Source organism: Salvelinus alpinus, chromosome 26 (assembly GCF_045679555.1).
Source record: "Salvelinus alpinus chromosome 26, SLU_Salpinus.1, whole genome shotgun sequence".
Taxonomy (NCBI): Eukaryota; Metazoa; Chordata; class Actinopteri; order Salmoniformes; family Salmonidae; genus Salvelinus; species Salvelinus alpinus.
The window spans coordinates 10,633,129-10,660,773 of NC_092111.1; the positions used below are offsets into that span (position 1 = coordinate 10,633,129).

At 40.7% G+C, this 27,645-nt stretch overlaps 1 protein-coding gene and 1 long non-coding RNA gene across 3 annotated transcripts; one reads left to right on the forward strand and one right to left on the reverse strand.

The window, feature by feature from the left end:
* Positions 1-7,276: 7,276 nt before the first annotated feature.
* Positions 7,277-24,828, reverse strand: LOC139554663 (major histocompatibility complex class I-related gene protein-like). Of its 2 annotated transcripts, none has more exons than XM_071367673.1 (8): positions 24,630-24,828; positions 11,401-11,673; positions 11,020-11,274; positions 10,637-10,921; positions 10,288-10,410; positions 10,126-10,149; positions 9,749-9,794; positions 7,277-7,807 (listed from the first exon to the last, which is right to left on the reverse strand). In XM_071367673.1, the coding sequence occupies exons 1-8, from the start codon at positions 24,694-24,696 to the stop codon at positions 7,573-7,575; spliced, it is 1,308 nt and encodes a 435-aa protein (XP_071223774.1). In that variant the 5' UTR covers positions 24,697-24,828; the 3' UTR covers positions 7,277-7,572. The 2 variants fall into 2 exon arrangements, with proteins under 2 accessions (XP_071223774.1, XP_071223775.1); XM_071367674.1 differs by lacking the exon at positions 7,277-7,807 and adding an exon at positions 8,222-8,488.
* On the forward strand, positions 23,839-26,376 carry LOC139554664 (uncharacterized). Its single transcript, XR_011670873.1, has 2 exons — positions 23,839-23,976; positions 25,642-26,376. It is a non-coding gene; the product is annotated as an uncharacterized lncRNA (long non-coding RNA).
* Positions 26,377-27,645: the final 1,269 nt, after the last annotated feature.

The following is a 27,645-nucleotide window of genomic DNA, read 5'->3' on the forward strand; positions in this document are numbered from 1 at the left end:
ATTGTTGAATTTGTGATTTCCAACTTGTTGTGTAATGTTTATGTCCAACGACCGATGAGCACTAATATCTATAATTTCTCTTCATTATTTTCTTTTAATATGACAAGGATTTGCCAGTAGATTGTTGACTTGATTCATGATGACAGCTAGCTTGTTAGCTAAGATTTTGAAAGAATGATGTACAATCAAAGCTACTGTAGATATAACGTGATTTTACGTAATTTTATCTGTGGCCAATGACCTTGAGCCTTCTTGGATGGGCACTTCTAATGTAACTCTATGGTAGCATCCAAGGGGCTTGAATTTTAGAGCTCTACCTGTAGATGTTGCGGTGATGTAGTGTCCCAATGAGTGACAGAACACTAAGCCAATCACAGTGCAACTAGAGAACATTACCAACCCGCACGCTCCGTATTTTCCGCTGGCTGCCACACCACCAAAATACAGAGCTAGGCTGCATTTTGGTGCGGCCTTACTCAAGAAAGCAAAAAAATACCAAGTTTGTGTCTCTTACCGATCTCAGTTTATTCCATACATTTTCACTGTAACAGACCGCGAGTTGAACTTGCAAGTTCTGAGCCTGAGAAGCAGGCCATGTCAACTGAGCTGCCAGAAACATTTTGTTCAGGCAGGACAAAATGCTTCCCTGTCGTGCAACCTCACAACAAGTAAAGAAATAATCTGGTTCCAACTGCTCTCAGAGGAACTTGTTACCCTTATAACTGTTACCAGGCTATCACATTTTCTAAATACTGCAGCAGTTAATGAGGAATACATGGGTCACTTTGACACAAAGGAAAACAACAGTTTGGAGATCATTGTGGTGACAGAAGCAGATTTGGGATTGTACTACTGTGCTGGTCGCTACGATGGGACAATGCGATTTGAAAAAAGGCATCCGTCTGACCTTTGCAGGTATGTTGTTGGTCATCATTATATAGTCAAATATGTATTTGGCCCAGTCTAAGAAATGCATTAGCTTGTCTTTAGTGTACTGAATACAGGAGGGGCAGGTAGCCTAGTGGTTAGAGCATTGTACTAGTAACCGAAAGGTTTCAAGATCGAATCCCAGAGCTGACAAGGTAAAAATCTGTCGTTCTGCCCCTGAACAAGGCAGTTCACCCATTGTTCCTAGGCCACCATTGAAAATAAGAATTTATTCTTAACTGACTTGCCTAGTTAAATAAAATAGACACATTGATAATGGGGTCTCAGAACCTTGAGTAAATTCAGACATATGTCAGGTCACCAGGCAATCAGATATTCAAAAATTGTATGTACTGTGTACAGAAAATATAAATGCAATTTTTCATGAGCTGAAATAAAAGATCCCAGAAATCTTCCATACACAAAAAAAGCTTTTTTCTCTCCAATTCAGAACAGCATTTTGTTTACATCCCTTATAGTGAGCATTTCTCCTTTGCCAGGATTATCCATCCACCTGACAGGTGTGGCATATCAATAAGCTGATTAAACAGCATGATCATTACAGGTGCACTTTGTGCTGGGGACAATAAAAATCCACTCTAAAATGTGAAGTTTTGTCACACAACACAATGCTACAGATGTCACGTTGAGGGAGCGTGAAATTTGCATGCTGAATGTCAACCCAAGCTGTTGCCAGAGAATTTAATGTTAATTTCTCTACAATAAGCCGCATCAAACTACGCCTCACAACCACAGACCATGTGTTACCGCACGAGCCCAGGACCCAGGCTATCAAGACTAATTGCATTGCCCCCCCCCCCCTCTTTTACGCTGCTGCTACTCTCTGTTATTATCTATGCATAGTCACTTTAATAACTCTACCTACATGTACATATTACCTCAATTACCTCGTCACTTGTGCCCCCGCACACTGACTCGGTACCGGTAACCTCTGCATATAGCCCCGCTATTGTTATTTACTGCTGCTCTTAAATTCTTTGTTATTCTTACTTTTTGGGGGGTATTTTCTTAAAACTGCATTGTTGGATAAAAACCTCTTAAGGATCCGCCCTTTTTAAAATGTTAGCCTAAAATGACATACCCAGATCTAACTGCCTGTAGCTCAGGACCTGAAGCAAGGATATTCATATTCTTGATACCATTTGAAAGGAAACACTTAAGTTTGTGGAAATGTTAAATTAACGCAGGAGAATCTAACACATTAGATCTGGTAAAAGATAATACAAATCTTTGAAATGCAAGAGAAAGGCCATAATGTATGCCAGCCCAGAAACAATTTAGATTTTGTCCACAAGATGGCAGCAGTGTATGTGCAACGTTTCAGACTGATCCAATGAACCATTGCATTTCTGTTAAAAAAATTGTATCAAGACTGCCCAAATGTGCCTAATTGGTTTATTAATACATTTTCAAGTTCATAACTGTGCACTCTACTCAAACAATAGCACGGCATTCTTTCACTGTAATATCTACTGTAAATTGGACAGTGCAGTTAGATTAACAAGAATTTAAGCTTCCTTCCAATTTCAGATATGTCTATGTCCTGGGAATTGTTCTTGTTACTTACAACCTCATGCTAATCACATTAGCCTACGTTAGCTCAACCGTCCCACAGGGGGCCCACTGATCCTGTGGAGGGCTTGTAAGTAAGCACCTGTTGTAGTCGGCGCATGTGACAAGTGCAATTTGATTTGAGACTCGAAATTGAGCTCAGGTGCATCCTGTTTCCATTGATCATCCTTGAGATGTTTCTACAACTTGGAGTCCACCTGTGGTACATTCAATTGATTGGTAATGATTTGTAAAGGCACACACCTGTCTATATAAGGTCCCACAGTTGACAGTGCATGTCAGAGCAAAAACCAAGCAATGATGTTGAAGGAATTGTCTGTAGAACTCTGAAACAGGATTGTGTCGGGAACATATCTGGGGAAGGGTACCAAAAACATTATGCAGCACTGAAGGTCCCCAAAAACACAGTGGCCTCCATCATTCTTAAATGGAAGATGTTTGGAACCACCAAGACTTCCTAGAGCTGGCCGCCTGGACAAACTGAGCAATCGGGGAGAAGGGCCTTGGTCAGGGAGGTGACCAAGGATCTGATGGTCAGAGCTCCAGAGTTCCACTGTGGAGATAGGAGAACTTTCCAGAAGGACAACCATCTCTGCAGCACTCCATCAATCAGGCCTTTATGGAAGAGTGGCCAGACGGAAGCCACTCAGTAAAATGCACATGACAGCCTGCTTGGAGTTTGCCAAAAGGCACCTAAAGACTCTCAGAAAATGGGAAACAAGATTCTCTGGTCGGATGAAACCAAGATTGAATTCTTTGGCCTGAATGCCAAGCGTCACGTCTGGAGGAAACCTGGCACCATCCCTACAGTGAAACATTGTGGTGGCAGCATCATGCTGTGGGGATGTATTTGAGCAGCAGGGACTGGTAGACTAGTCAGGTTCGAAGGAAAGATGAACAGAGCAAAGTACAGAGATCCTTGATGAAAACCTGCTCCAGAGCACTCAGGACCTCAGACTGGGGCGAAGGTTCACCTTCCAACAGCACAACTTTTATTTCACCAGGTAGGCCAGTTGAGAACAAGTTCTCATTTACAACTGCGACCTGGCCAAGATAAAGCAAAGCAGTGCGACAACAACAACAACACAGAGTTACACATAAACAAATATACAGTCAATAACACAATATAAAAATATATGTACAGTTTGTGCAAATGTAGTAAAGTTAAGGAGGTAAGGCAATAAATAGGCCATAGTGTCGGAATAATTACAATTTAGCATTAACACTGGAGTGATAAATGTGCAGATGATGATGTGCAAGTAGAGATACTGGGGTGCAAAAGAGCAAAAAAATAAATAACAATATGGGAATGAGGTAGTTGGGTGTGCTATTTACAGATGGGCTGTGTACAGGTATAGTGATCGGTAAGCTGCTTTGACAACTGATGCTTAAAGTTAGTGAGGGAGATATGTCTCCAGCTTCAGTGATTTTTGCAATTCGTTCCAGTCATTGGCAGCAGAGAACTGGAAGGAAAGGCAGCCAAAGTTGTTGGCTTTGGGGATGACCAGTGAAATATACTAGCTGGAGCGTGAGCCACAGGTGGATGTTGCTATGGTGACCAGTGAGCTGAGATAAGACAGAGCTTTACCTAGCAAAGACTTATAGATGTCCTGGAGCCAGTGGGTTTGGCGACGAATATGTAGCGAGGGCCAGCCAACGAGAGCATACAGGTCGCAGTGGTGGGTAGTATATGGGGCTTTGGTGACAAAACGGATGGCACTGTGATAGATTGCATCCAGTTTGCTGAGTAGAGTGTTGGGGGCTATTTTGTAAATGACATCGCCGAAGTCAAGGATCGGTAGGATAGTCGGTTTTACGAGGGTATGTTTGGCAGCATGAGTGAAGGAGGATTTGTTGCGAAATTGGAAGCCGATTCTAGATCTAATTTTGGATTGGAGATGCTTAATGTGAGTCTGGAGGGAGAGTTTACAGTCTAACCAGACACCTAGGTATTTGTAGTTGTACACATATTCTACACATATTCTAAGTCAGAACCGTCCAGAGTTAGGTGGGCAGGTGCGGGCAGCAATCAGTTGAAGAGCAGGCATTTAGTTTAACTAGCGTTTAAGAGCAGTTGGAGGCCACGGAAGGAGTGTTGTATGGCATTGAAGCTCGTTTGGAGGTTTGTTAACAGTGTCCAAGGAATAGCCAGATGTATACAGAATGGTGTCATCTGCGTAGAGGTGGATCAGAGAATCACCAGCAGCAAGAGCGATATCATTGATATATACAGAGAAAAGAGTCGGCCCGAGAATTTAACCCTGTGGCACCCCCCATAGAGACTGCCAGAGGTCCAGACAACAGGCCCTCCGATTTGACACACTGGACTCTGAGAAGTAGTTGGTGAACCAGGTGAGGCAGTCATCTGAGAAACCAAGGCTATTGAGTCTGCCAATAAGAATGCGGTGATTGACAGAGTCGAAAGCCTTGGCCAGGTCGATGAAAACGGCTGCACAGTACTGTCTTTTATCTATGGCAGTTATGATATCGTTTAGGTCCTTGAGCATGGCTGAGGTGCACCCATGACCAGCTCGGAAACCAGATTGCATAGTGGAGATGTTACGGTGGGATTCGAAATGGTCAGTGATCTGTTTGTTAACTTGGCTTTCGAAGACTTTAGAAAGGCAGGGCAGGATGGATATAGGTCTGTAACAGTTTGGGTCTAGAGTGTCTCATGACCGCGGCAGCTTTCCAATCTTTAGGGATCTCAGACAATATGAAAGAGGTTGAAGAGGCTAGTAATAGGGGTTGCAACAATTTTGGCGGATAATTTTAGAGAGGGTCCAGATTGTCTAGTCCAGCTGATTTGTAGGGATCCAGATTTTGCAGCTCTTTCAGAACATCAGCTATCTGGATTTGGGTGAAGGAGAAGCGGGGGGGCTTGGGCAAGTTGCTGGGGGGGGTGCATTGCTATTGGCCAGGGTAGGGGTAGCCAGGTGGAAAGCATGGCCAGCTGTTGAAAAATGCTTATTGAAATTCTCGATTATCGTAGATTTATCGGTGGTGACAGTATTTCCTAGCCTCAGTGCAGTGGGCAGCTGGGAGGAGGTGCTCTTATTCTCCACGGACTTTACTGTGTCTCAAAACTTTAGGGAATTAGTGCTACAGGATGCAAATTTCTGTTTGAAAAAGCTAGCCTTAGCTTAGACTGTGTATATTGGTTCCTGACTTCCATGAAAAGTTGCATATCACGGGGGCTATTCAATGCTAATGCAGTACGCCACAGGATGTTTTTGTGCTGGTCAAGGGCAGTCAAGTCTGGAGTGAACCAAGGGCTATATCTGTTCTTAGTTCTACATTTTTTGAACGGGGCATGCTTATTTAAGATGGTGAGGAAAGCACTTTTAGAGAACCAGACATCCTCTACTGACGGGATGAGGTCAATATCCCAGGATGCCCGGGCCAGGTCGATTAGAAAGGCCTGCTCACTGAAGTGTTTTAGGGAGCGTTTGACAGTGATGCACAGGCCCATTACGGACGCAGGCAATGAGGCAGTGATCACTGAGATCCTGGTTGAAGACAGCAGAGGTATATTTAGAGGGCAAGTTGGTCAGGATGATATCTGAGAGGGTGCCCATGATTACGGATTTAGGGTTGTACCTGGTAGGTTCCTTGATAAATTGTGTGAGATTGAGGGCATCTAGCTTAGATTGTAGGACGGCCGGGGTGCTAAACATATCCCAGGTTAGGTCACCTATCAGTACGAACTCTGAAGATCGATGGGGGGCAATCAATTCACATATGGTGTCCAGGGCACAGTTGGGGGCTGGGGGGTCTATAACAAGCGGCAACAGTGAGAGACTTATTTCTGGAAAGATGGATCTTTAAAAGTAGAAGCTCAAACTGTTTCGGCACAGACCTGGATAGTATGACAAAACTCTGCAGGCTATCTCTGCAGTAGATTGCAACTCTGCCACCTTTGGCAGTTCTATCTTGACGGAAAATGTTGTAGTTAGGGATGGAAATTTCAGAATTTTTGGTGGCCTTCCTAAGCCAGGATTCAGACACGGCTAGGACATCAGGGTTGGCGGAGTGTGCTAAAGCAGTGAATAAAACAAATTTAGGGAGGAGGCTTCTGATGTTAACATGCATGAAACCAAGGCTTTTACGTTTACAGAAGTCAACAAATGAGAGCACCTGGGGAATAGATGTGATGCTGGGGGCTACAAGGCCTGGGTTAACCTCTACATCACCAGAGGAAGAGTAGGATAAGGGTACGGCTAAAGGCTATAAGAACTGGTCATCTAGTGCGTTGGGAACAGAGAATAAACGGGGCAGATTTCTGGGCGTGGTAGAATAGATTCAGGGCATAATGTACAGACAAGGGTATGGTAGGATGTGAGTACAGTGGGGGTACACCTAGGCATTGAGTGACTCTAAGCACACAGCTAAGACAATACAGGAGTGGCTCCGGGACAAGTCTCTGAATGTCCTTGAGTGGCCCAGCCAGAGTCCGGACTTGAACCCGATCGAACTTCTCTGGAGACCTGAAAATAGCTGTGCAGCGACGCTCCCCATCCAACCTGACAGAGCTTGAGAGGATCTGCAGAGAATGGTAAAAACTCCCCAAATACAGGTGTGCCAAGCTTGTAGTGTCATACCCAAGAAGACTTGAGCTTGAGAGGATCTGCAGAGAATGGTAAAAACTCCCCAAATACAGGTGTGCCAAGCTTGTAGTGTCATACCCAAGAAGACTCTAGGCTGTAATTGCTGCAAAAGATGCTTCAATAAAGTACTGAGTAAAGGGTCTGAATACTTCTGTAAATGTGATCTGTTTATTAATCTTTATAAATGTTTAAAAAAAATTAAAACCTGCTTTTGCTTTGTCATTATGGCGTAGTGTGTGTAGATTGAAAAAAAATATATATTTAATCAATTTTAGAATAAGGCTGTAATGTAACAAAATGTGGATAAAGTCAAGGGTTCTGAATGCTTTCTGAATGCACTGTATCAGTCAAAGCATAGTCTGTTTTCTCTATTCACCAGAAGTGTTGGTTTGTTTGGTTTCCTGTTTATCATTAGGCAGCAGGTAAAGAATACAGTGATTGACTATCAGTGTACATACATAGGCATAATTTCTGTTTTCAGGTTTCTGTTCAGCTCTCCTCCCACAGCGACCCTAGCCCTGGGCTGGCGTGTGGTAACCGCTGTGTGGTTTGTGTTCCAGATGCAGAGGCGACAGAAAGGGAATTGGTGTCGTGTTGGACTCTCCTGGCCTGTGTTGCCCGTCTCAGCCTTGTTCGGCACAGTGTCTTTGGACTGTTTCCGATCAGGTGAGCTTGCCGCCCTATATTTACAGAGGAAAGTTTGCAATTATTTCTCATCAGTGCATCAAACCGAAGAAAGTGCAGTATATACATTCACGTCCATAATTATTGGCACCCTTGATAATGATAAAAAGGGCAAAGGGCAAAAAACACAATAAAATAAATGAAACACAATTACTCAAGAGATTTTGTTTAGTAAAAGCCAAATTCTTAAAAGATGGGTGCCAATAAATAAGTTGACAATTTTTCAATACTCCATCACTCTACCCTTGCAAGGATAACAACGCTGAGGCTTTTTCTAAAATATTTATCAGATTGGAGATCACATCGGGAGGGATCTTAGACCATTCCTCCATATAGAATCATTCCAGTTCCTTGATATCCTTCGTCTGCGCTTATGGACTGCCCTCTTCAAGTCAAACACAGGTTTTCAATGGGATTAAAGTCTGGAGACTGAGATGGCCATGGACAAATTTTGATTTTGTGATTAATCATTTCTTTGAGGATTCTGATGTGTGCTTGGTTATTGCAGTTTTTAGCATATTGCAACAAAGTAATTATAATTTCCATCACTAGCTTATGAGAATGAATCTGTGTAACTGAATAGTGTTATCAATAGCCATCCTATAAAATTATGAAATGAATTAATGTTCCTTCGTGGTCCGGTCAGGAAGTTTGGCCACCAATGGTCATCTATCCACCTGCACATAAATTGACAACATGGAAAAGATGTGCATTATTAGATTGAACACGAGTTACAGTGGAAAATGTAGTTACACTGATTACTTATTGTTACTGACATGGAAAAACAACTCACAACCAACAATGTCAGACAAAGCAGTCATCTAAAGTACTGCAAAATCTATTTCATCTAAATTAGTTATGGGTTACTTGTACCACATAGCTTTTCATTTTAATTACCCATAAAATAATACATTTGTATAATAATTGTCCTTCAGGATTATATAATAATTCTACACTGCTCAAGAAAATAAAGGGAACACTTAAACAACACAATGTAACTCCAAGTCAATCACACTTCTGTGAAATCAAACTGTCCACTTAGGAAGCAACACTGATTGACAATACATTTCACATGCTGTTGTGCAAATGGAATAGACAAAAGGTGGAAATTATAGGCAATTAGCAAGACACCCCCAATAAAGGAGTGATTCTGCAGGTGGTGACCACAGACCACTTCTCAGTTCCTATGCTTCCTGGCTGATGTTTTGGTCACTTTTGAATGCTGGCGATGCTCTCACTCTACAACCCACACAAGTGGCTCAGGTAGTGCAGCTCATCCAGGATGGCACATCAATGCGAGCTGTGGCAAGAAGGTTTGCTGTGTCTGTCAGCGTAGTGTCCAGAGCATGGAGGCGCTACCAGGAGACAGGCCAGTACATCAGGAGACGTGGAGGAGGCCGTAGGAGGGCAACAACCCAGCAGCAGGACCGCTACCTCCGCCTTTGAGCAGGAGGAGCACTGCCAGAGCCCTGCAAAATGACCTCCCAGCAGGCCACAAATGTGCATGTGTCTGCTCAAACGGTCAGAAACAGACTCCATGAGGGTGGTATGAGGGCCCGACGTCCACAGGTGGGGGTTGTGCTTACAGCCCAACACCGTGCAGGACGTTTGGCAAAAACGAACTGTTTTTTAGTGTATATGCGATTGATAATAGTGCCTTGTTCTGTTCTCTGGCATACTGTAACTCAGATTTCCCTGCATGTTCATTATCATACTAACGTTGCTTGTCTTATAGAGTAATCAGGGCACCTTTGGACTATGGTGAAGACCACACACAAAATCTCTCATATTGGGGTCAGCCATTTTCTCAGTCTTTTGAGAACGGCAAAACCAAAATCTAAAATCATTAGGCTAGTATTTACACATACTTGTATTCTGAAGCAACACCTAACCTAACAGATTTAGTTTATTTGAGGGATTGAAGACTGTTGTCTTACCTTGCTATTTCCTTTTCACACATTACAGCCGCTCCATTGCCATTAGCTGAAGAAAAACACAGGAAGATGTCAGTAGATGTTTGAATGTATGGCTACAATACAATTCTACAGTGTCCAGCGTGGATCATTTGGTAAAGCGTAGCACTTGCAACACCAGGGTTGTGGGTTAGATTCACACAGGGGACCAGTACTAGAAATGGTATACCCTTACTATTCAAAGTCGCTCTGGATAAGAGCGCTTGGTAAATTACTGAAATGTTAAATTATAAAACTCAGCATTTGCTTAGTTTTGTAAATATTGTATGTCCATCATAGAAAAGCATTTGTGGCATAACAGACTTTGACATGTATACAGAGGGAGAGGCTGTGATACTAACCTCCAGTTCTCAAGCCAGGAATCACTTTAATGTGTAAAGAGAAAAATACATAAATGTTATAACTCATATAGATTTTGGCCGTAGGGCCCAACTTTCATAGTTGTACCTTAGATAAAACTTTTCTTAACATTTAATTGTTAATTGATATAAATCAAGACCTACCAATTGTCCCTCTTCTGTGCAGAACAAACAGGACCACCAAAACCAAGATCAGAACTACAATAATGGCGATGACTGTCCCAATGACTACAGCACCGAAACTACTGCAATCACAACATTCTCCATCTGAAAAACAAAAGGCATAGTATATATAAAAAGCAACAATATGTAACCAGAAGCTAACATCAGTTTCCTTCCTGCTTCACTTGCAAAGCTGTTGTTCGTATGCTGTTCAGTTCAAATTAAGATTGTTTCCTGTGTCAATAACACTAAACCAAATTAACCATCAATAACAACACTAAACCAAATTAACCATCAATAACAACACTAAACCGAATTAACCATACCGTACCCCATTTTCCAACAATTGGCTCCTTCAATGCTCTATGGCTGACAAAGCATTCATAAGTTTCCTTATCTGCCTCTGGGATCTGCACACTCATCCTGATCTGGTAGGTGTCATCATCATTGGGTAGGACTTCTGTAGACTGCACTCCATCATGTGTGGTTAATGTAACACCATTCTTCTTAATATGCATTTCTACATCTTTGGGATAGAAACCTGTGGCCATGCAGGTCAGTCGGACATGTCCTGCAGTTTTGGCCTTTTTTGCAAATGCATAGACCTTTGTAGGGGCTAAAGAGGGAATAAACAGAGAACATTAATATTATTTCTGATCTCACATGTACAAATGGTCGTTTTTGTTTGTTAGGCTATACTATTTAAGTACTCACAATCAGCCCTACTGAATTCCTTGTCCTTCTCCAGGTAGCCCTTGGTGTACGTGTTGAGGATCTGCACCCCGTCCCACTTCCTCTTAGTCGGCTCAGCTTGATCAACTAGGGCCACCCACTGCATAGTGTCATCATCAAAGGCAAGGAAGTCGTCTCCATCGTAGCTGTATTGGTCGGTGCCCTTTATGAATTTCAGTGTGCCGTCACTCTGTTGGTCAATCTCACAGCCAACCTTCCACTGAAGAATATGCACATCTGAGAGGAAAACCAATATTGAAAAAGGTGAACGATGCCTCTATGACAATATACATGGATAACTAATGACCTACAATTTTAAAAGATTAATGGTGAGCGTAGGACAGATTGCAGGTGTTCCCTCACCAGTGTTGTTGTGCCTCATGCGCTTCATCAAGATGTTGACGTTGACTTTGAACCACTGCTCCTTGCTCTTGCGTGACTGAGTGCCTTTTTCCCAGTAGTCTGCTGGCAGCGTCGCCCTCATCCAGTCCTGTTTGGGAATCTTCTTCTTTGACACACTGTCATAGTAATCAATCTGTCTGTTGTTCATCAGACCCATGGCAGTGAACTCATGGATACCAGGCAATTCTAGTGGCTTTGACAGGGCAGTGTAGATGTAGCTCAGGGAGTAGATGTCTGTAGGGAAAAACATTTAAACATTGACATCATTTGTCTGAATTTGCCTTCTCTCCATGTTGCTCAGACAATGCTGTAAAACATGAATAGGAAATTACTTTAGGTCAAATATTTATCTATATCATAGGTCTGTAATGACCAACAAAATAATGTATTCAATTAATAGTGTCAGGGAGGCCTTGCATGATGTTGTCTAAATGGTAGGCGACATAAATAACAAATAAGCCCACACTAGTGCATTAGTGAGAAGTGGGACACATTCTGCAACTTAGAAATCAACCTATTTCATATTAATATATTAAAGGGATAATTCAAGATTGAGTCAGTTGAACTCATGGATACCATTTTTATCTCTGTGTCCAGTATGAAGGAAGTTAGAGGAAGTTTCACAAGACAATGATAACTAGCGTTAATCCCAACGTATCCCTTTAACTAACACTATTGAAGTCAAAAGATAACTATTTTAGCACATGTTGATTAGGCCAGTTGTAAACATATTCTAGCAACATTAAAGGGATAGTCTGGGATTTTGGCAATGAAGCCCTGGATACAATTTTTATGGTTCTGCATGCATTTTGAAGTTGCTAACTAGCGTCAGTGGTGACCCGTTTTGAGCTCCACATTTCCCCCCCAAATAAATACATACAAAAGATTGGGGGGGCTTGCCTGTTTTGCATGTTATTTTGGCATGAATATGTATCACATATCAGTTTGCATATAATGAAACATTTAAAAAAATATATATAATTGAGTTAATAAAGCTCAAATGCAGGTGTTTCAGTTTAGCTCAGTGCTTTCTGTGGTGGTGGGGCAAGACAGCAGAAAATGCGGAGCATTGCGCCGTGATTGGCTCAGTGTTCTGTCACTCAAGGGGACACTACATCACTGCCAAGTCTAAGGGTAGACATTAAAAAATTCAAGCCCCTTGGGTGCTACCATAGTTACATTAGAAGTGCCCATCCAAGAAAGCTCAAGGTTATTGGCCACAGATAAAATGTCAAATCACGTTATATCTTCAGTAACTTTGATTGGACTGATCATGTCAACATCATACTTTCAAAATCTTAGCTAGCAGTCATCATCATGAATCAAGTCAACAATCTACTGGCAAATCCTTTTTAATCCTTGTCATATGAAGAGAAATTCTAGATAAAACGTATCGGTGCTCATCAGCCATTGGACATAAACATTACACAACAAGTTGGAAATCGCAAATTCAACAATGAGTGGTTTGGTAGGAATCAGTGCCTAAATGCAAGCATTGCAAAGCAATCACAATGGAGTGGATGTGGGTCCCAAGTCTAATATTAAGGGTCTCTTTTCCTAATTTAAAATGAGAAACATTCAATATTGGCCATGCTGTCAATGAAGCATGATTTGTGCCTCGCTCAAAACAACTGCAAAATCTTACTTTAGTGAGTTCAAGACAACTGGGAACTCGGGGAAAAAATAAGTTTTGAACTTTCATCCAACTCGGAATTGTAAATCGGGAACTCCAGCCTCTTTCTTGAGCTACGACCTGATGATCAATGACGTCACCATGATCCAACCTTTTTTCCTGAGTTCCCAGTTGTCTTTAAAGCACCATAAATCCCGAGAATGCCAGAATTTGATGCCACCTTCCTGTTCCAAGTGAGCACAGCACAAGTGGAGTCCAAAAATGTATTGTATGCTGCTGCATAAAGGATGTAATACTAACTGTATGTTGTGTAGCAAGCTTTTAGTAGCCCATGTGCCTCACCCTAATAATTTGGTCTATTTTCACCTTTTAATTTCACCTACTGTTCTGACATGGTGGTACACATGTAGCCTATAACCTGTTTTTGAGAAATGTAATTATTGAATATTGTAAGAGCCTTCATTGTCTGCTTATATGCCCCCTTTATTTATCCTACAGTTCTGACTTGGTGTACAGGGTGAATACTGTAAGGATGGCCCATGTTCTGAATTCTGTCACTGTACATTTCAAAAGTGCTGAACAAATAGTAATATTGACTCTGTCCATCCTAGCTCACTCAATGTCTTAATCGAAATTATGGATGGCCTCTTATCCGCTTCTCGTCTCCTTATGCCATAGTTTGTACATCTCAATTGTCCGTAGAAACCACATTTGTTTAAGCAAGTCAGCCATATCAGGCAGTAAATGAGGCTGAATGAACTGTTTCGCTGCCAGACTAGGCTCCGCTGATAGCCAGGTATGGTAGTGGTATAGTGCAATTAATGTATTGCTGTCACGCCCTGACCTTAGAGAGCCTTTTTATTTCTCTAGTTGGTTAGGTCGGGGTGTGATTTGGGTGGGCATTCTAGTTTTTCTATTTCTTTGTTGGCGGGTATGGTTCCCAATCAGAGGCAGCTGTCTATCGTTGTCTCTGATTGGGGATCATACTTAGGCAGCCTTTTTCCCCACCTTTGTTTGTGGGATCTTGATTTTGTATAGTTACTGTGTAGCCTGCAGAACGTTACGTTCGTTTATATTTTGTTGTTTTGTTGGTGTTCCATCAAATAAAGAAAGATGTACGCTTACCACGCTGCACCTCGGTCCAATCCATTTTATAACGATCGTGACAATTGTTTAGTGTTTTGTAGTGTAGTGGCCTTACTGGCATGCATCCCACTTGTTTGTATTTTTGACATACCAAGATTTACATGTTAAAATTAGCACTGACTAGTGTTAGCGCAATGACTAAAAGTCTATGGGTCCAGCTAGTTAGTGGTACTTTTGAGAGCCAATGCTAACTGCCTTCATACTGGATGCAGATACCTAAAGAATGGTATCCACGAGTTCTTCTGACTCTGGAGAAGTAGATAATGGGGCTTTATTGACAAAATCCTGAACTATCCCTTTAACCCAATACCTAGAGAACTCATCAAGAGCTTCGGACCGGTGAGGGCCGAAAAGGTGACACTTTCTTTTGCACCGAAACATGCAAAAAAATGCAGATTTTAACTAATTAACTTCTTATGGCTGGGGGCAGTATTGAGTAGCTTGGATGAATAAGGTGCCCAGAGTAAACGGCCTGCTCCTCAGTCCCAGTTGCTAATATATGCATATTATTAGTACATTTGGATGGAAAACACTCTGAAGTTTCTAAAACTGTTTGAATGATGTCTGTGAGTATAACAGAACTCATATGGCAGGCAAAAACCTGAGAAAAAATCCAAACAGGAAGTGGGAAATCTGAGGTTGGTTGGATATAGTTCAAGTTGCACTTCCTAAGGCTTCCACTAGATGTCAACCGTCTTAAGAAACTTGAATGAGGCTTCTACTGTTAAGTGGGACCGGATGAGAGCTCTTTGAATCAGTGGTCTGGCAGAGAGCCACGGGCTGGTCACGCGCATTTCACATGAGAGCGACCTGCGTTCCATAGCTTTTCTACAGACAATGGAATTCTCCGGTTGGAACGTTATTGAATATTTATGATAAGTTCTCAGTCAACTTACCTGGTAAAATAAAATAAATAAAAACATCCTAAAGATTGATTCTGTACTTTAGTTTGAAATGTTTCTACAACCTGTAATATAACTTTTTAAACCTTTCATCCAACGTTCGGCTGGACCTGCACAAGCGTTTGGATTTGTGTACTAAACACCCTAACAAAGTAGCTATTTGGACATAAATGATGGACATTATCGAACAAATCATTTATTGTGGAACTAGGATTCCTGTGAGTGCATTCTGATGAAGATCATCAAAGGTAAGTTAATATTTATAATGTTATTTCTAATTTCTGTTGACTCCAACATGGCGGATAAAAAATAACGCCGTTCTCAGATTATTGCATGGTTTGCTTTTTCCGTAAAGCTTTTTTGAAATCTGACACAGTGGTTGCTTTAAGGAGAAGTATATCTATCTTGCTAGAACGCAACAAAGTTATTTTGAACTGGGGGACAAACCACATAAATTATTAGCAAGACAGCTAAGGCATGTACAGGCATCTAGAGCTATTCACAAAATAAAAGACAAGAAGGGTAAAATAGTAACAGATCCGCAGGACATTAATAAATGCTTTGCGCAGTTTTACTCAGAGCTATACCAATCAAAATGCGATGCTACTGATCCACAAACTATGGAACGCTTTCTCGCTGAATGTGAACTTCCTAAACTAGACAGGGGGGCAGCTGCCGCACTCGATGCAGGGATAACCTTAGATGAAATTAACACAGCGATAGCACAATTTCCAAACAGCAAGGCCCCTGGGCCCGATGGATATGTAATAGAATTCTATAAGAAGTACTGCGCTAGTCTATCTCCACTTATGTTGCGAATGTTTCAACAATCCAAAGAAAATGCCAAACTCCCGCAAACACTGTATGAGGCTACAATAGCCCTGATCTTGAAAAAAGATAGAGATTCCATGGAGATGTCGTCGTATCGCCCCGTGTCGTTACTCCCCATAGAAAAGAAGGTGTTGACAAAGATATTGGCAAACCGATTGAAAAAATATATTTCCGACATCATACACCCTGACCAGACAGGTTTTATCCCGGGCCGACATACAGTATATCACAAAAGTGAGTACACCCCTCACATTTTTGTAAATATTTGAGTATATCTTTTCATGTGACAACATTGAAGAAATGACACTTTGCTACAATGTAAAGTAGTGAGTGTACAGCTTGTATAACAGTGTACATTTGCTGTCCCCTCAAAATAACTCAACACACAGCCATTAATGTCTAAACCGCTGGCAACAAAAGTGAGTACACCCCTAAGTGAAAATGTCCAAATTGGGCCCAATTAGCCATTTTCCCTCCCCGGTGTCATGTGACTCGTTAGTGTTACAAGGTCTCAGGTGTGAATGGGGAGCAGGTGTGTTAAATTTGGTGTCATCGCTCCCTCATACTGACTGGTCACTGGAAGTTCAACATGGCACCTCATGGCAAAGAACTCTCTGAGGATCTGAAGAAAATAATTGTTGCTCTACATAAAGATGGCCTGGGCTATAAGAAGATTGCCAAGACCCTGAAACTGAGCTGCAGCACGGTGGCCAAGACCATACAACGGTTTCACTGGACAGGTTCCACTCAGAACAGGCCTCGCCATGGTCGACCAAAGAAGTTGAGTGCACGTGCTCAGCGTCATATCCAGAGGTTGTCTTTGGGAAATAGACGTATGAGTGCTGCCAGCATTGCTGCAGAGGTTGAAGGGGTGGGGGGTCAGCCTGTCAGTCCTCAGACCATACGCCGTACACTGCATCAAATTGGTCTGCATGGCAGTCGTCCCAGAAGGAAGCCTCTTCTAAAGATGATGCACAAGAAAGCCCGCAAACAGTTTGCTGAAGACAAGCAGACTAAGGACATGGATTACTGGAACCATGTCCTGTGGTCTGATGAGACCAAGATAAACTTATTTGGTTCAGATGGTGTCAAGCGTGTGTGGCGGCAACCAGGTGAGGAGTACAAAGACAAGTGTGTCTTGCCTACAGTCAAGCATGGTGGTGGGAGTGTCATGGTCTGGGGCTGCATGAGTGCTGCCGGCACTGGGGAGCTACAGTTCATTGAGAGAACCATGAATGCCAACATGTACTGTGACATACTGAAGCAGAGCATGATCCCCTCCCTTCGGAGACTGGGGCGCAGGGCAGTATGACCCCAAACACACCTCCAAGACGACCACTGCCTTGCTAAAGAAGCTGAGGGTAAAGGTGATGGACTGGCCAAGCATGTCTCCAGACCTAAACCCTATTGAGCATCTGTGGGGCATCCTCAAACGGAAGGTGGAGGAGTGCAAGGTCTCTAACATCCACCAGCTTCGTGATGTCGTCATGGAGGAGTGGAAGAGGACTCCAGTGGCAACCTGTGACGCTCTGGTGAACTCCATGCCCAAGAGGGTTAAGGCAGTGCTGGAAAATGATGGTGGCCACACAAAATATTGACACTTTGGGCCCAATTTGGACATTTTCACTTAGGGGTGTACTCACTTTTGTTGCCAGCGGTTTAGACATTAATGGCTGTGTGTTGAGTTATTTTGAGGGGACAGCAAATTTACACTGTTATACAAGCTGTACACTCACTACTTTACATTGTAGCAAAGTGTCATTTCTTCAGTGTTGTCACATGAAAAGATATACTCAAATATTTACAAAAATGTGAGGGGTGTACTCACTTTTGTGATATACTGTATATACTACAATTTGAGACGCCTTTTCAATGTAATGTATCATGATCATAAAGTTGAGGCAGTGGTAATAGCTCGATGCAGAGAAGGCGTTTGATCAGATTGAGTGGAAGTATATGATGTCGGTTCTGGAGCATTTCGGGTTTGGAAAGGAATTTATTAATTGGATAAGAATTATTTATGCACACCCAATGGCGTCCGTGGTGACCAATCAGGAAATGTTGCAGTCATTCCGCCTGTTCAAGGGGTGCCGACAGGGGTGCCCTATTTCGCCTGCTCTCTTCGCTATAGCCATGGAACCCCTTGCTACTCGCATTCGGGCATGTGCCGATATAGCTTCTGTTAAAATAAAAGACACACAGCACAAAATTTCCCTATATGCAGACGATGTTCTTTTGTTTTTGTCCAAGCCTAAAACTTCTATTCCACCCTTACTTAACTTGATAAACACATTCGGCTCCTTCTCTGGCTACAAGATAAACTGGCAAAAAAGTGAGTTGATGCCAATATCACGGCCTGTGGATATGCAATTTCTGCAATCTACCCCGTTTAGAACAGTGAGGGACAAGTTCACTAGCCTTGGCATTGTAGTGACGAGACCTTGATCAGCTATTGAAAGCGAATTGGGACATGAAAATATATCAGCTTAAACAAAATATAGATTTTTGGAAAACTCTGCCTATTTCCTTGGTTGGTCGTATAAACGCTATTAAAATGGTTGTCCTACCCAGGTTTCTTTACCTCTTCCAATGTCTACCCAATTTCATACCACAAAGCTATTTTAAGAAACTGGATTCAATAGTAACTCCATTTTTATGGGATAACAAGGCAGCCAGAATTTCAAAGAAGCATTTATGCAAGTACAAGATAGAGGGGGGCTTTGGCCTTCCTCACTTCAAACTGTATTATTGGGCTGCTAATCTGAACATTGTGTCTTTTTGGAGGGAAAGTTTACCTGCGATGAGACAGAAGGATATGCCTTCATGGCTTTTGATCGAGCGGGCCTCCTGTCAACGTTCCTCACTCCCTGCACGTGTTAATAGCCCATCATATGTGAAAAAAGCCACTTATGACTCCAATCCAGTCATTTGTCATACGCTTAGGATCTGGAAACAGATTTGGTATTTTCTTAACATACCCACTGTTTACATAGACAGCCCGATTAGCCTGAATCATGCTTTCCACCCTGCATTGGATGATGTGGTGTTTTCACAGTGGAGGGAGAAGGGGCTCACAACAATTGGTAATCTATACATAGATGGTCAGTTAGCTTCATTTCAACAATTACAGGCAAAGTTCAACAACACATTTTTTTCAGATACCTCCAAATCAGGAATTTCTTAAGGACACATATCCCACAGTATGGCATGAAGCCAAATAGTCCTACATTAGATAGCTTGATCCTTGTCAAACCCCATTCAAAAGGGTCGGTCTCTAGACTGTATGATGTGCTACAGGCCCACATAGAGGTATCCACAGACACCATTAAAAGGGCTTGGGAACAAGAACTTGGTTCAGAAATCTCAAATGAGGACTGGATAGAAGGTCTCAGGAATATAAACCACAGTTCAGTGAATGCCAGACACAACCTTGTACAGTTTAAGGTGATACACAGGTTACACTACTCAAAAGTAAAACTGCATAAAATATTCCCGGACACCTCACCACTGTGTGAGAGGTGCAAGCAGGAGGAGGGGACGTTGACCCACTTATTCTGGACATGCCCTAAATTACATGCTTACTGGGCTCTCATTTTTGATTACTTATCTAAGGCCTTTGATAGAGTTCTAGCCCCAGACCCATTGATCGCTCTGTTTGGTACAGTTGATGGGAATAACCAGGAAGGGAAAGCTGTCTCTCTTTGTACTCTATTAGCCAAAAGGCTCATATTGCAATTTTGGAAATTGGAGACTGTACCCACCTTTGAAATGTGGTTATGTAATACATATGGAAAAGATTCGATACAACACCTCCAATAGAAGTCCATTGTTTTACAAAATATGGCAGCCGATACTGGATAAATGGTCTAGTCCCGCTTCATAACTGGGCTGACGATCTGCTGCTACTCTGTGCTGTACTCCACTCAATATTTATTTTTGGCTTAACTACACTGCTTATAATGACTATATGCTGTCTTCTTATACATGTACCACGTAATAGGATTTTGTTTTATTTTGTGTATGTGTGAGTTAACTTTTGTTTTGTCCTCTAAATTGGCCATCCCATTCAACAGTACAATGAATGTAATTGTTTGTATTGCTGCCTTTTTTACTTTATTTTTATTGGAAAATAATAAACATATTATAAAAAAAAAGAAGTATATCTATAATTCCATGTGTAACACTTGTATTTTCCTCAACATTTATTATGAGTATTTCTGTAAAAGTGATGTGGCTATGCAAAATCACTGGATGTTTTTGGAACTACTGAACGTAACGCGCCAATGTAAACTCAGATTTTTTTTATATAAATATGAACTTTATCAAACAAAACATACATGTATTGTGTAACATGAAGTCCTATGAGTGTCATCTGATGAAGATCAAAGGTTAGTGATTAATTTGATCTCTATTTGTGCTTTTTGTGACTCCTACCTTTGGCTGGAAAAATGGCTGTGTTTTTCTGTGGCTTGGTGGTGACCTAACATAATTGTTTGTGGTGCTTTTGCTGTAAAGCCTATTTGAAATCGGACACTGTGGTGGGATTAACAACAAGATTACTTTTAAAATGGCATAAGATACATGTATGTTTGAGGAATTGTAATTATGAGATTTCTGTTTTGAATTTGGCACCCTGCACTTTCACTGGCTGTTGTCATATCGATCCAGTTAACAGGATTTCAGCCCTAAGAACAAAGAATATGATCTACATGATCAGTCTCTGTGTAAAATAAAAAGTTGTAAATGTGAACCTAACTCACAGCTAAAAAATGTAAAGAAAGCAAACCAATGTTATTTGTTGCCTAGACTTTACTGGAAATGACACTCAAGTCTTGAGAAAAAACAATACACTAATATTGCAGTTATCCATGACAGTCTTTATAATAGAACGCTTTTGACCACACACATCTACATATTGAACTTGGGGGAAAAACATCTTAAAGTAGAAATAGAATGAAACAGACATTCTATTTTTGTGCTATTATAGTGGCCACTATAGTAGACATCGATCAAGTGCACAAGGCTAAATGTGTGCAAAAATAACATTCACTGAGTAAAACATGTAATATTCCCCCTCACTCACACACAAGTGTTACTGTCAAGTTCAACACAACAAAAATCTTTGGGTTACACTGCACATTATTACATTGCACACTTTCTGCCTCTGGACACCTGTTCTACAATGTGCCAGCAGAGCATGAGGCCCTTTGTTGGCATAATTGATCTCTTTCAGGCAGATAGTACACCTGGCATACCCCTTTTTATCCACTGTATTGAAAAGGTGAGTGGTGTTCATTTCACCTTTATCCAGCTTAAGCCAGGCCCAGCTCCAGCTACACTTGATCCCTGAATCCACTTGTTTAAAACCTGTTGAGGATAGAGGGCGCTATTTTCACTTTGGGGAAAAATCGTGCCCAATTTAAACGGCCTCGTACTCTTATTCTTGCTCGTACAATATGCATATTATTATTACTATTGGATAGAAAACACTCTCAAGTTTCTAAAACCGTTTGAATTATATCTGTGAGTAAAACAGAACTCATTTTGCAGCAAACTTCCTGTCAGAAAGTGAAAAATCGGAATTCGAGGCTCTGTTCCAGGGCCTGCCTACAAATGTGCTTGATATCTATTAGTATACATGCACTTCATACGCCTTCCACTAGATGTCAATAGGCTGTGAGATGAAATGGGGTTTTAATTAAGAACTAAGCTATTAAAGAACTAAGCTATCTTTAATTTGCTGTCCAACATGTATTTTTTAGTAAAGTTTTTGAATAGTTATTTGGTCAGAATAGGTGAGTGTCAGAAAAATATCCGTACATTCTGGGAAAAAGATGCTAAGTTTTCAGAATGTATAACCACGGATTTCAGCTCTAAATATGCACATTTCCGAACAAACCATATATGTATTGTGTAATATGATGTTATAGGACTGTCATCTGATGAAGTTTATGAAGGTTAGTGAAAAAATGTATATCTTTTGCTGGTTTATTCGCTATCGCTAACGTGCCTATTGCTATCGTGCCTTGAATGAATGAATGCGGTTGTGTGGTAGGCTATTGTAGTAAGCTAATATAATGCTATATTGTGTTTTCGCTGTAAAACACTTTTTTTTTTTTTTATCGGAAATATTGGCTGGATTCACAAGATGTTTGTCTTTAATTTGCTGTACATTTTCAGAAATGTTTTATGATGAGTATTTAGGTATTTCACGTTGGTCTCTATAATTACTCTGGCTGCGTCGGTGCTATTTTTGATGGTAGCTGCAATGAAAAACTGATTTATACCTCAAATATGCACATTTTTCAAACAAAACATAGATTTATTGAATAACATGTTATAAGACTGTCATCTGATGAAGTTGTTTCTTGGTTAGTTTGGTTGGTTTTGTGCAAGCCACCTGTGCTGTGAAAAATGTCTGTGCTTTTTTGTATTTGGTGGTGAGCTAACATAAATATACGTGGCGTTTTCGCTGTAAAACATTTACGTTTTCGCTGTAAAAAATCGAACATGTTGGCTGGATTCACAAGATGTTTATCTTTCATTTGCTGTATTGGACTTGTTAATGTGTGAAAGTTAAATATTTCTCAAAAATATTTTTTGAATTTCACGCTCTGCCTTTTCAGTGGAATGTGGTCCCTAGCGGAACCCCTGTCCTAGACAGGTTTAACAAGCAACGCCTCATTTTCCACCTAAATCTCTCATTCTGAAAATGAACCACATACTGTAGAGAGAAAACATGAGTTTACAGATAATAGCTAGTTAACATTTCACACAGATTATCATGGTCCGGTAAGCAACTAACGCGTTATAACTTGACGAATGGAAAGGAAAAGTGTACCAGTAATTAGGGATGCACGATATATCGGTGAACATATCGAAATAGGACGATATTAGCTCAAAAAATGGCAACATCGGTATCGGCCGATGTGCAAAACAGATGTCAAAGCTGACGTGCATAGCTATATAACGTAGGTACGTGACATAATGACGCCATGTAAATGCAAACTTGTTCTCAACTAGCCTAACTGGTTAAATAAAGGTGCAGTAAAAAAATATATATATATGATTGGTCGCTGCTGGCGATTTGCATAAAGTTGAGAAAAGTTCATATTTTTCACCGCCTCCCACGCCACCTTTTGGGTCCGCTTCTCACCGCTTTCCTTCCATTGAAATGAATGGGAAGCGGTGTTGCACCGCGCAGCAACCTGTGCTAGTGTATCATGCCCGTTGTAAGCAGCGATGCCAACTTAGCAATTTTGTTGCTAGATTTAGCAACTTTTCAGACTACCCTGGCAACCTTTTTTCAAACAGCACCTAGCAACAAATGTAGCTCATTTTTTAAATTTATTTGGAACTTGTAGCAACTTTTGAAAAGTGACTCAAAAGCTAAAATGCATGCATTTTCCCTCTAAATGACACAAAAACGATTTTCTCTGTCACACTCAGTCACAACACACGTGCCTGGCTGCAAAAGTGCATTGTGAGTGAAGTCAGCAGCAGGCCACCAGCAATTTCAGCAAATTGCAAATCATTGTTGGCTGGCTGGCTGCAGCAGTAGTAGTACGGGTTCGACAAGCCAAACCCAATGAATATAGTTGGTCACGAATGTTTGATCTCGAATAGAACTTACAACATCAGTCAACATGTCTCAATCAAAATTGTATAGCCAGAAGTACAGAAAAGAGTGGGAGTCTGTACCTGAACATATGTCAAAACATATTTTTTGCTTAGATGGCCAGTCATTTTGAGTAACGTTATTGTGCATTCTACGTAATAACGCAGTTTTACGTTACCACGCAATGACATCACAACGTCATTTAGCAACAAATCAACCTGCCTCTAGCAACTTACCCTGAATATTAGTTGGCAACACTGGTTGGGGGATACCTAGTCATTTTTTTTGCGTCATCACTGCAAGCCATCATGACTCTCAAAAACAGAGACAGCTGTTGTTTACTTCTGAAGATAACTTTAGCGTCGCCCTAAAAATCCGATTCAAATTCGACACAAACCTTCAAATAGGTATGTATAATGACACATTATGTAAACTCTTTATAAAGTTTTATTTACATTTTAGAGGTGATAAGTTGCACTATCATGCAATGGGTTTCGCTTCTCCACCCGCCATTTTCAAAAAGACCCAAAGACCCATTGCCCCTGGAAAGGGGAGAAATTGTGCTTTACAGTGGTATTGATATTATATTATATTTGGAAGTATTACATTTTTTGGGAACTAAAATAAGGTCAATTGTATGGACCAGCGCGATGTACAAAAGTGAGTTAGTTAATTAACATGTGTGTAACATTGCAAAATCATTATCGGTATATTGGAAATTGCAAACACATTACAAACAAACTGCTTTGCACATATTTTACTTTGTGATTAAAAAAAAAGTAGATAATGCTATCCATGGTTGTTCTAAGCTAAGTAAAAAAGCTCATTAATATATTTGATCGGTTTCCTTACACATGTGTGTTCTTATTGCAATACATTTCCAGCGAAAGATACAATGGATGGAGGAACGCGCATAAAGGTCGACTACAAATGCAATTAAAACAAGTAACGTTAGACTATTACGCTAATAGACCGCAGCAGTATAACGTTAAGTTTTATGGTAAACGATTTTAAAAGTATTCTTTTACTTTAACATGTTATATTCGAGTGCACAACTTACCGCTCTGGCAAATACATTCTAGTGAAAAATATAAAACAAAAACCGTCAAATGCGATATATTCATCATATTATTAATTAAACTACAGCCGTTTTCTTAAGCTACATCCCTATTTTAAAACGTATATGTCGATGGAACGCTCCTTCACAAATGTATATTGCGTTGCGTTCCTTCCCCTTTGAAGAGTATTTCTATTTTTTCTTCTATCCAATGATTTGAGGGCTGAAATAAATCTAGCTGTTGTCAGGTAAAATAGAGCATTGGAGGTTTACGTGCCTGTAGCCTGTGGCGAATGAAGAAAAATATAGCCAAGGCTATGAAAATATAACATCTTTTTACTTGAAATCAATGATTTTATAAAATCTCGAGAATAAGTCAAGAACAAAAAAATTATTACAATTCTTACAACTCTATCATAGGTTTACACAATTGTAACCTCTGACCTTATTCTCTTTATTTTATTTGAGGTACCTTTGAAACTGTTGTCACTGACAATTCAGGTGTAGTGATTTTTCTTTTGTTTATTTTCTTTACTTTAATGTTATTTTATGTTTCTTTAGAGAAAATGTAATTGCAGTGATGTCCTATGTTCATTTGTTATTGTATTGCAATTTGACATTTTATTTAAAATAAAAAGGCTATCAAAATACTGTGATTTTTCACTATAGGTAGGATTGGATAACTTAAATCATGGACAACAAATAAACATTCACATACCCTCAATAATTGTATTATGTAACAATTATGATACTTTGTATTTTACATTGACATACATTTTCTGTTTATCGGTTTGTCAGGCATCATCAGGGAAAAAGACTATCTCATCATAATGTAATGATTGATTGATCTGACATACAGTACAGGTCAAAAGTTTTGACACACCTACTCATTCAAGGGTTCTTCTTTATTTTCAATATTTTCTAAATTTTAGAATAATAGTGAAGATGTCAAAACTATGACTTTTAGTCACCAAAAAAAAGTGTTAAACAAATCTAAATATATTTTATATTTCAGATTCTTCAATGTAGCCACCCTTTGCCTTGATGACAGCTTTGCACACTCTTGGCATTCTCTCAACCAGCTTCATGAGGTAGTCACCTGGAATGCATTTCAATTAACAGGCTTGCCCTTGTTAAAAGTTAATCTGTGGAATTTCTTTCCTTCTAAATGCGTTTGAGCCAATCAGTTGTGTTGTGACAAGGTAGGGGGTATACAGAAGATAGCCCTATTTGGTAAAAGACCAAGTCCATATTATTGTAAGAACAGCTCAAATAAGCAAAGAGAAACGACCGTACATCATTACTTTAAATCATGAAGGTCAGTCAATCCAGGAACATTTCAATAACTTTGAACGTTTCTACAAGTGCAGTCTCAAAAACCATCCAGCGCTATGATGAAACTGGCTCTCATGAGGACCGCCACAGGAAAGGAAGACCCAGAGTTACCTCCGCTGCAGAGGATAAGTTCATTAGTTACCAGCCTCAGAAATTGCAGCCCAAATAAATGCTTCAAATTCAAGTAACAGACACATCTCAACATCAACTGTTCAGAGGAGACTACGTGAATCAGGCCTTCATGGTTAAATTGCTGCAAAGAAACTACTACTAAAGGACACCAATAATAATAAGATAATTGCTTGGGCCAAGAACACAAGCAATGGACATTAGACTGGTGGAAATATTATATTTGAGTTTATTCTCAAAATATTGCCACTTTATACACACAATAAAATGTTACTTTATTCTCAAATGTATTTCAACTTTCTTCTCGAAATATATATATTTTTCTCAGTCTTTAATGTTTTAAAAGTACTATCGTGCCCAAAAAAAGTACCACAATTTTTGGAGCATACAATATAGCTCAGTATTATTTATTTTACAGTCTTTTTCAAGGGTGCCAATAATTATGGACCGGACAGTATGTACAGTATATCAAATCAACATTTATTTGTTACATGCAACAGGTGAATTCACCTTACCGTGAATTGCTTACTTACAAGCCCATAACCAACAATGCAGTTTAGAAAATATTCACTAAATAAACTAAAGTAAAAAATAATAATAAATAAATAAAGTAACACAATAAAATAACAATAATGAGGCTTTTTACAGAGGGTACAGGTACCGAGTCAATGTCCGGGGTACAGGTTACGCACTACCCTCTGAAGCGCCTTACGGTCGGAATTCCGAACAGTTAACATACCAGGCGGTGATGCAACCGGTCAGGATGCTCTCACTTGTGCAGCTGTAAAGTAGAACTTTTTGAGGATCTGGGGACCCATGCCAAATCTTTTCAGTCTCCTGAGGGGGAGAAAGCGTTGTCGTGTCCTCTTAACGACTTTCTTGGTGTGTTTGGACCATGATTTGTTTGTTTGTTGTTGACGTAGACACCAAGGAACTTGAAACTCTCAACCCGCTCTACTACAGCCCGTCGATGTGAATGGGGGAGTGTTCGGCCCGCCTTTTCCTGTAGACCACGATCATCTCCTTTGTCTTGGTCATGTTGAGGGAGAGCTTGTTGTCCTGGCACCACACTGTCAGGTGTCTGACCTCTCGTTGTCTGTGATCAGGCCTACCACTTTTGTGTCATCAGCAAACTTAATGATGGTGTTGGAGTCGTGCCTGGCCGTGCAGTCATGAGTGAACAGGGAGTACAGGAGGGGACTGAGCACGCACCCCTGAGGGGACCCCGTGTTGAGAATCAGCGTGGCGGATGTGTTGTTACCTACCCGTACCACCTGGGGGCGGCCCATCAGGAAGTCCAGGATCCAGTTGCAGAGGGAGGTGTTTAGTCCCAGGGTCCTTAGCTTAGTGATGAGCTTCGTGGGCACTATGGTGTTGAACGCTGAGCTGTAGTCAATGAAAGCATTCTCACATACAGTGGGGAGAACAAGTATTTGATACACTGCCGATTTTGCAGGTTTTCCTACTTACAAAGCATGTAGAGGTCTGTCATTTTTATCATAGGTACACTTCAACTGTGAGAGACGGAATCTAAAACAAAAATCCAGAAAATCAC

What these genes read in the sequence shown, in the direction of transcription:
- LOC139554663 (XM_071367673.1), bottom strand. Translation starts at nt 24,696, where the DNA reads ATGATGAATATATCGCATTTGACGGTTTTTGTTTTATATTTTTCACTA. An exon ending in GCCAATTGTTGGAAAATGGG is followed by an intron (nt 10,411 to 10,636) that starts GTACGGTATGGT and finishes TTTGTTTTTCAG; the next exon opens with ATGGAGAATGTTGTGATTGC. An exon ending in TCCTGGCTTGAGAACTGGAG is followed by an intron (nt 9,795 to 10,125) that starts GTTAGTATCACA and finishes GTTTTTCTTCAG; the next exon opens with CTAATGGCAATGGAGCGGCT.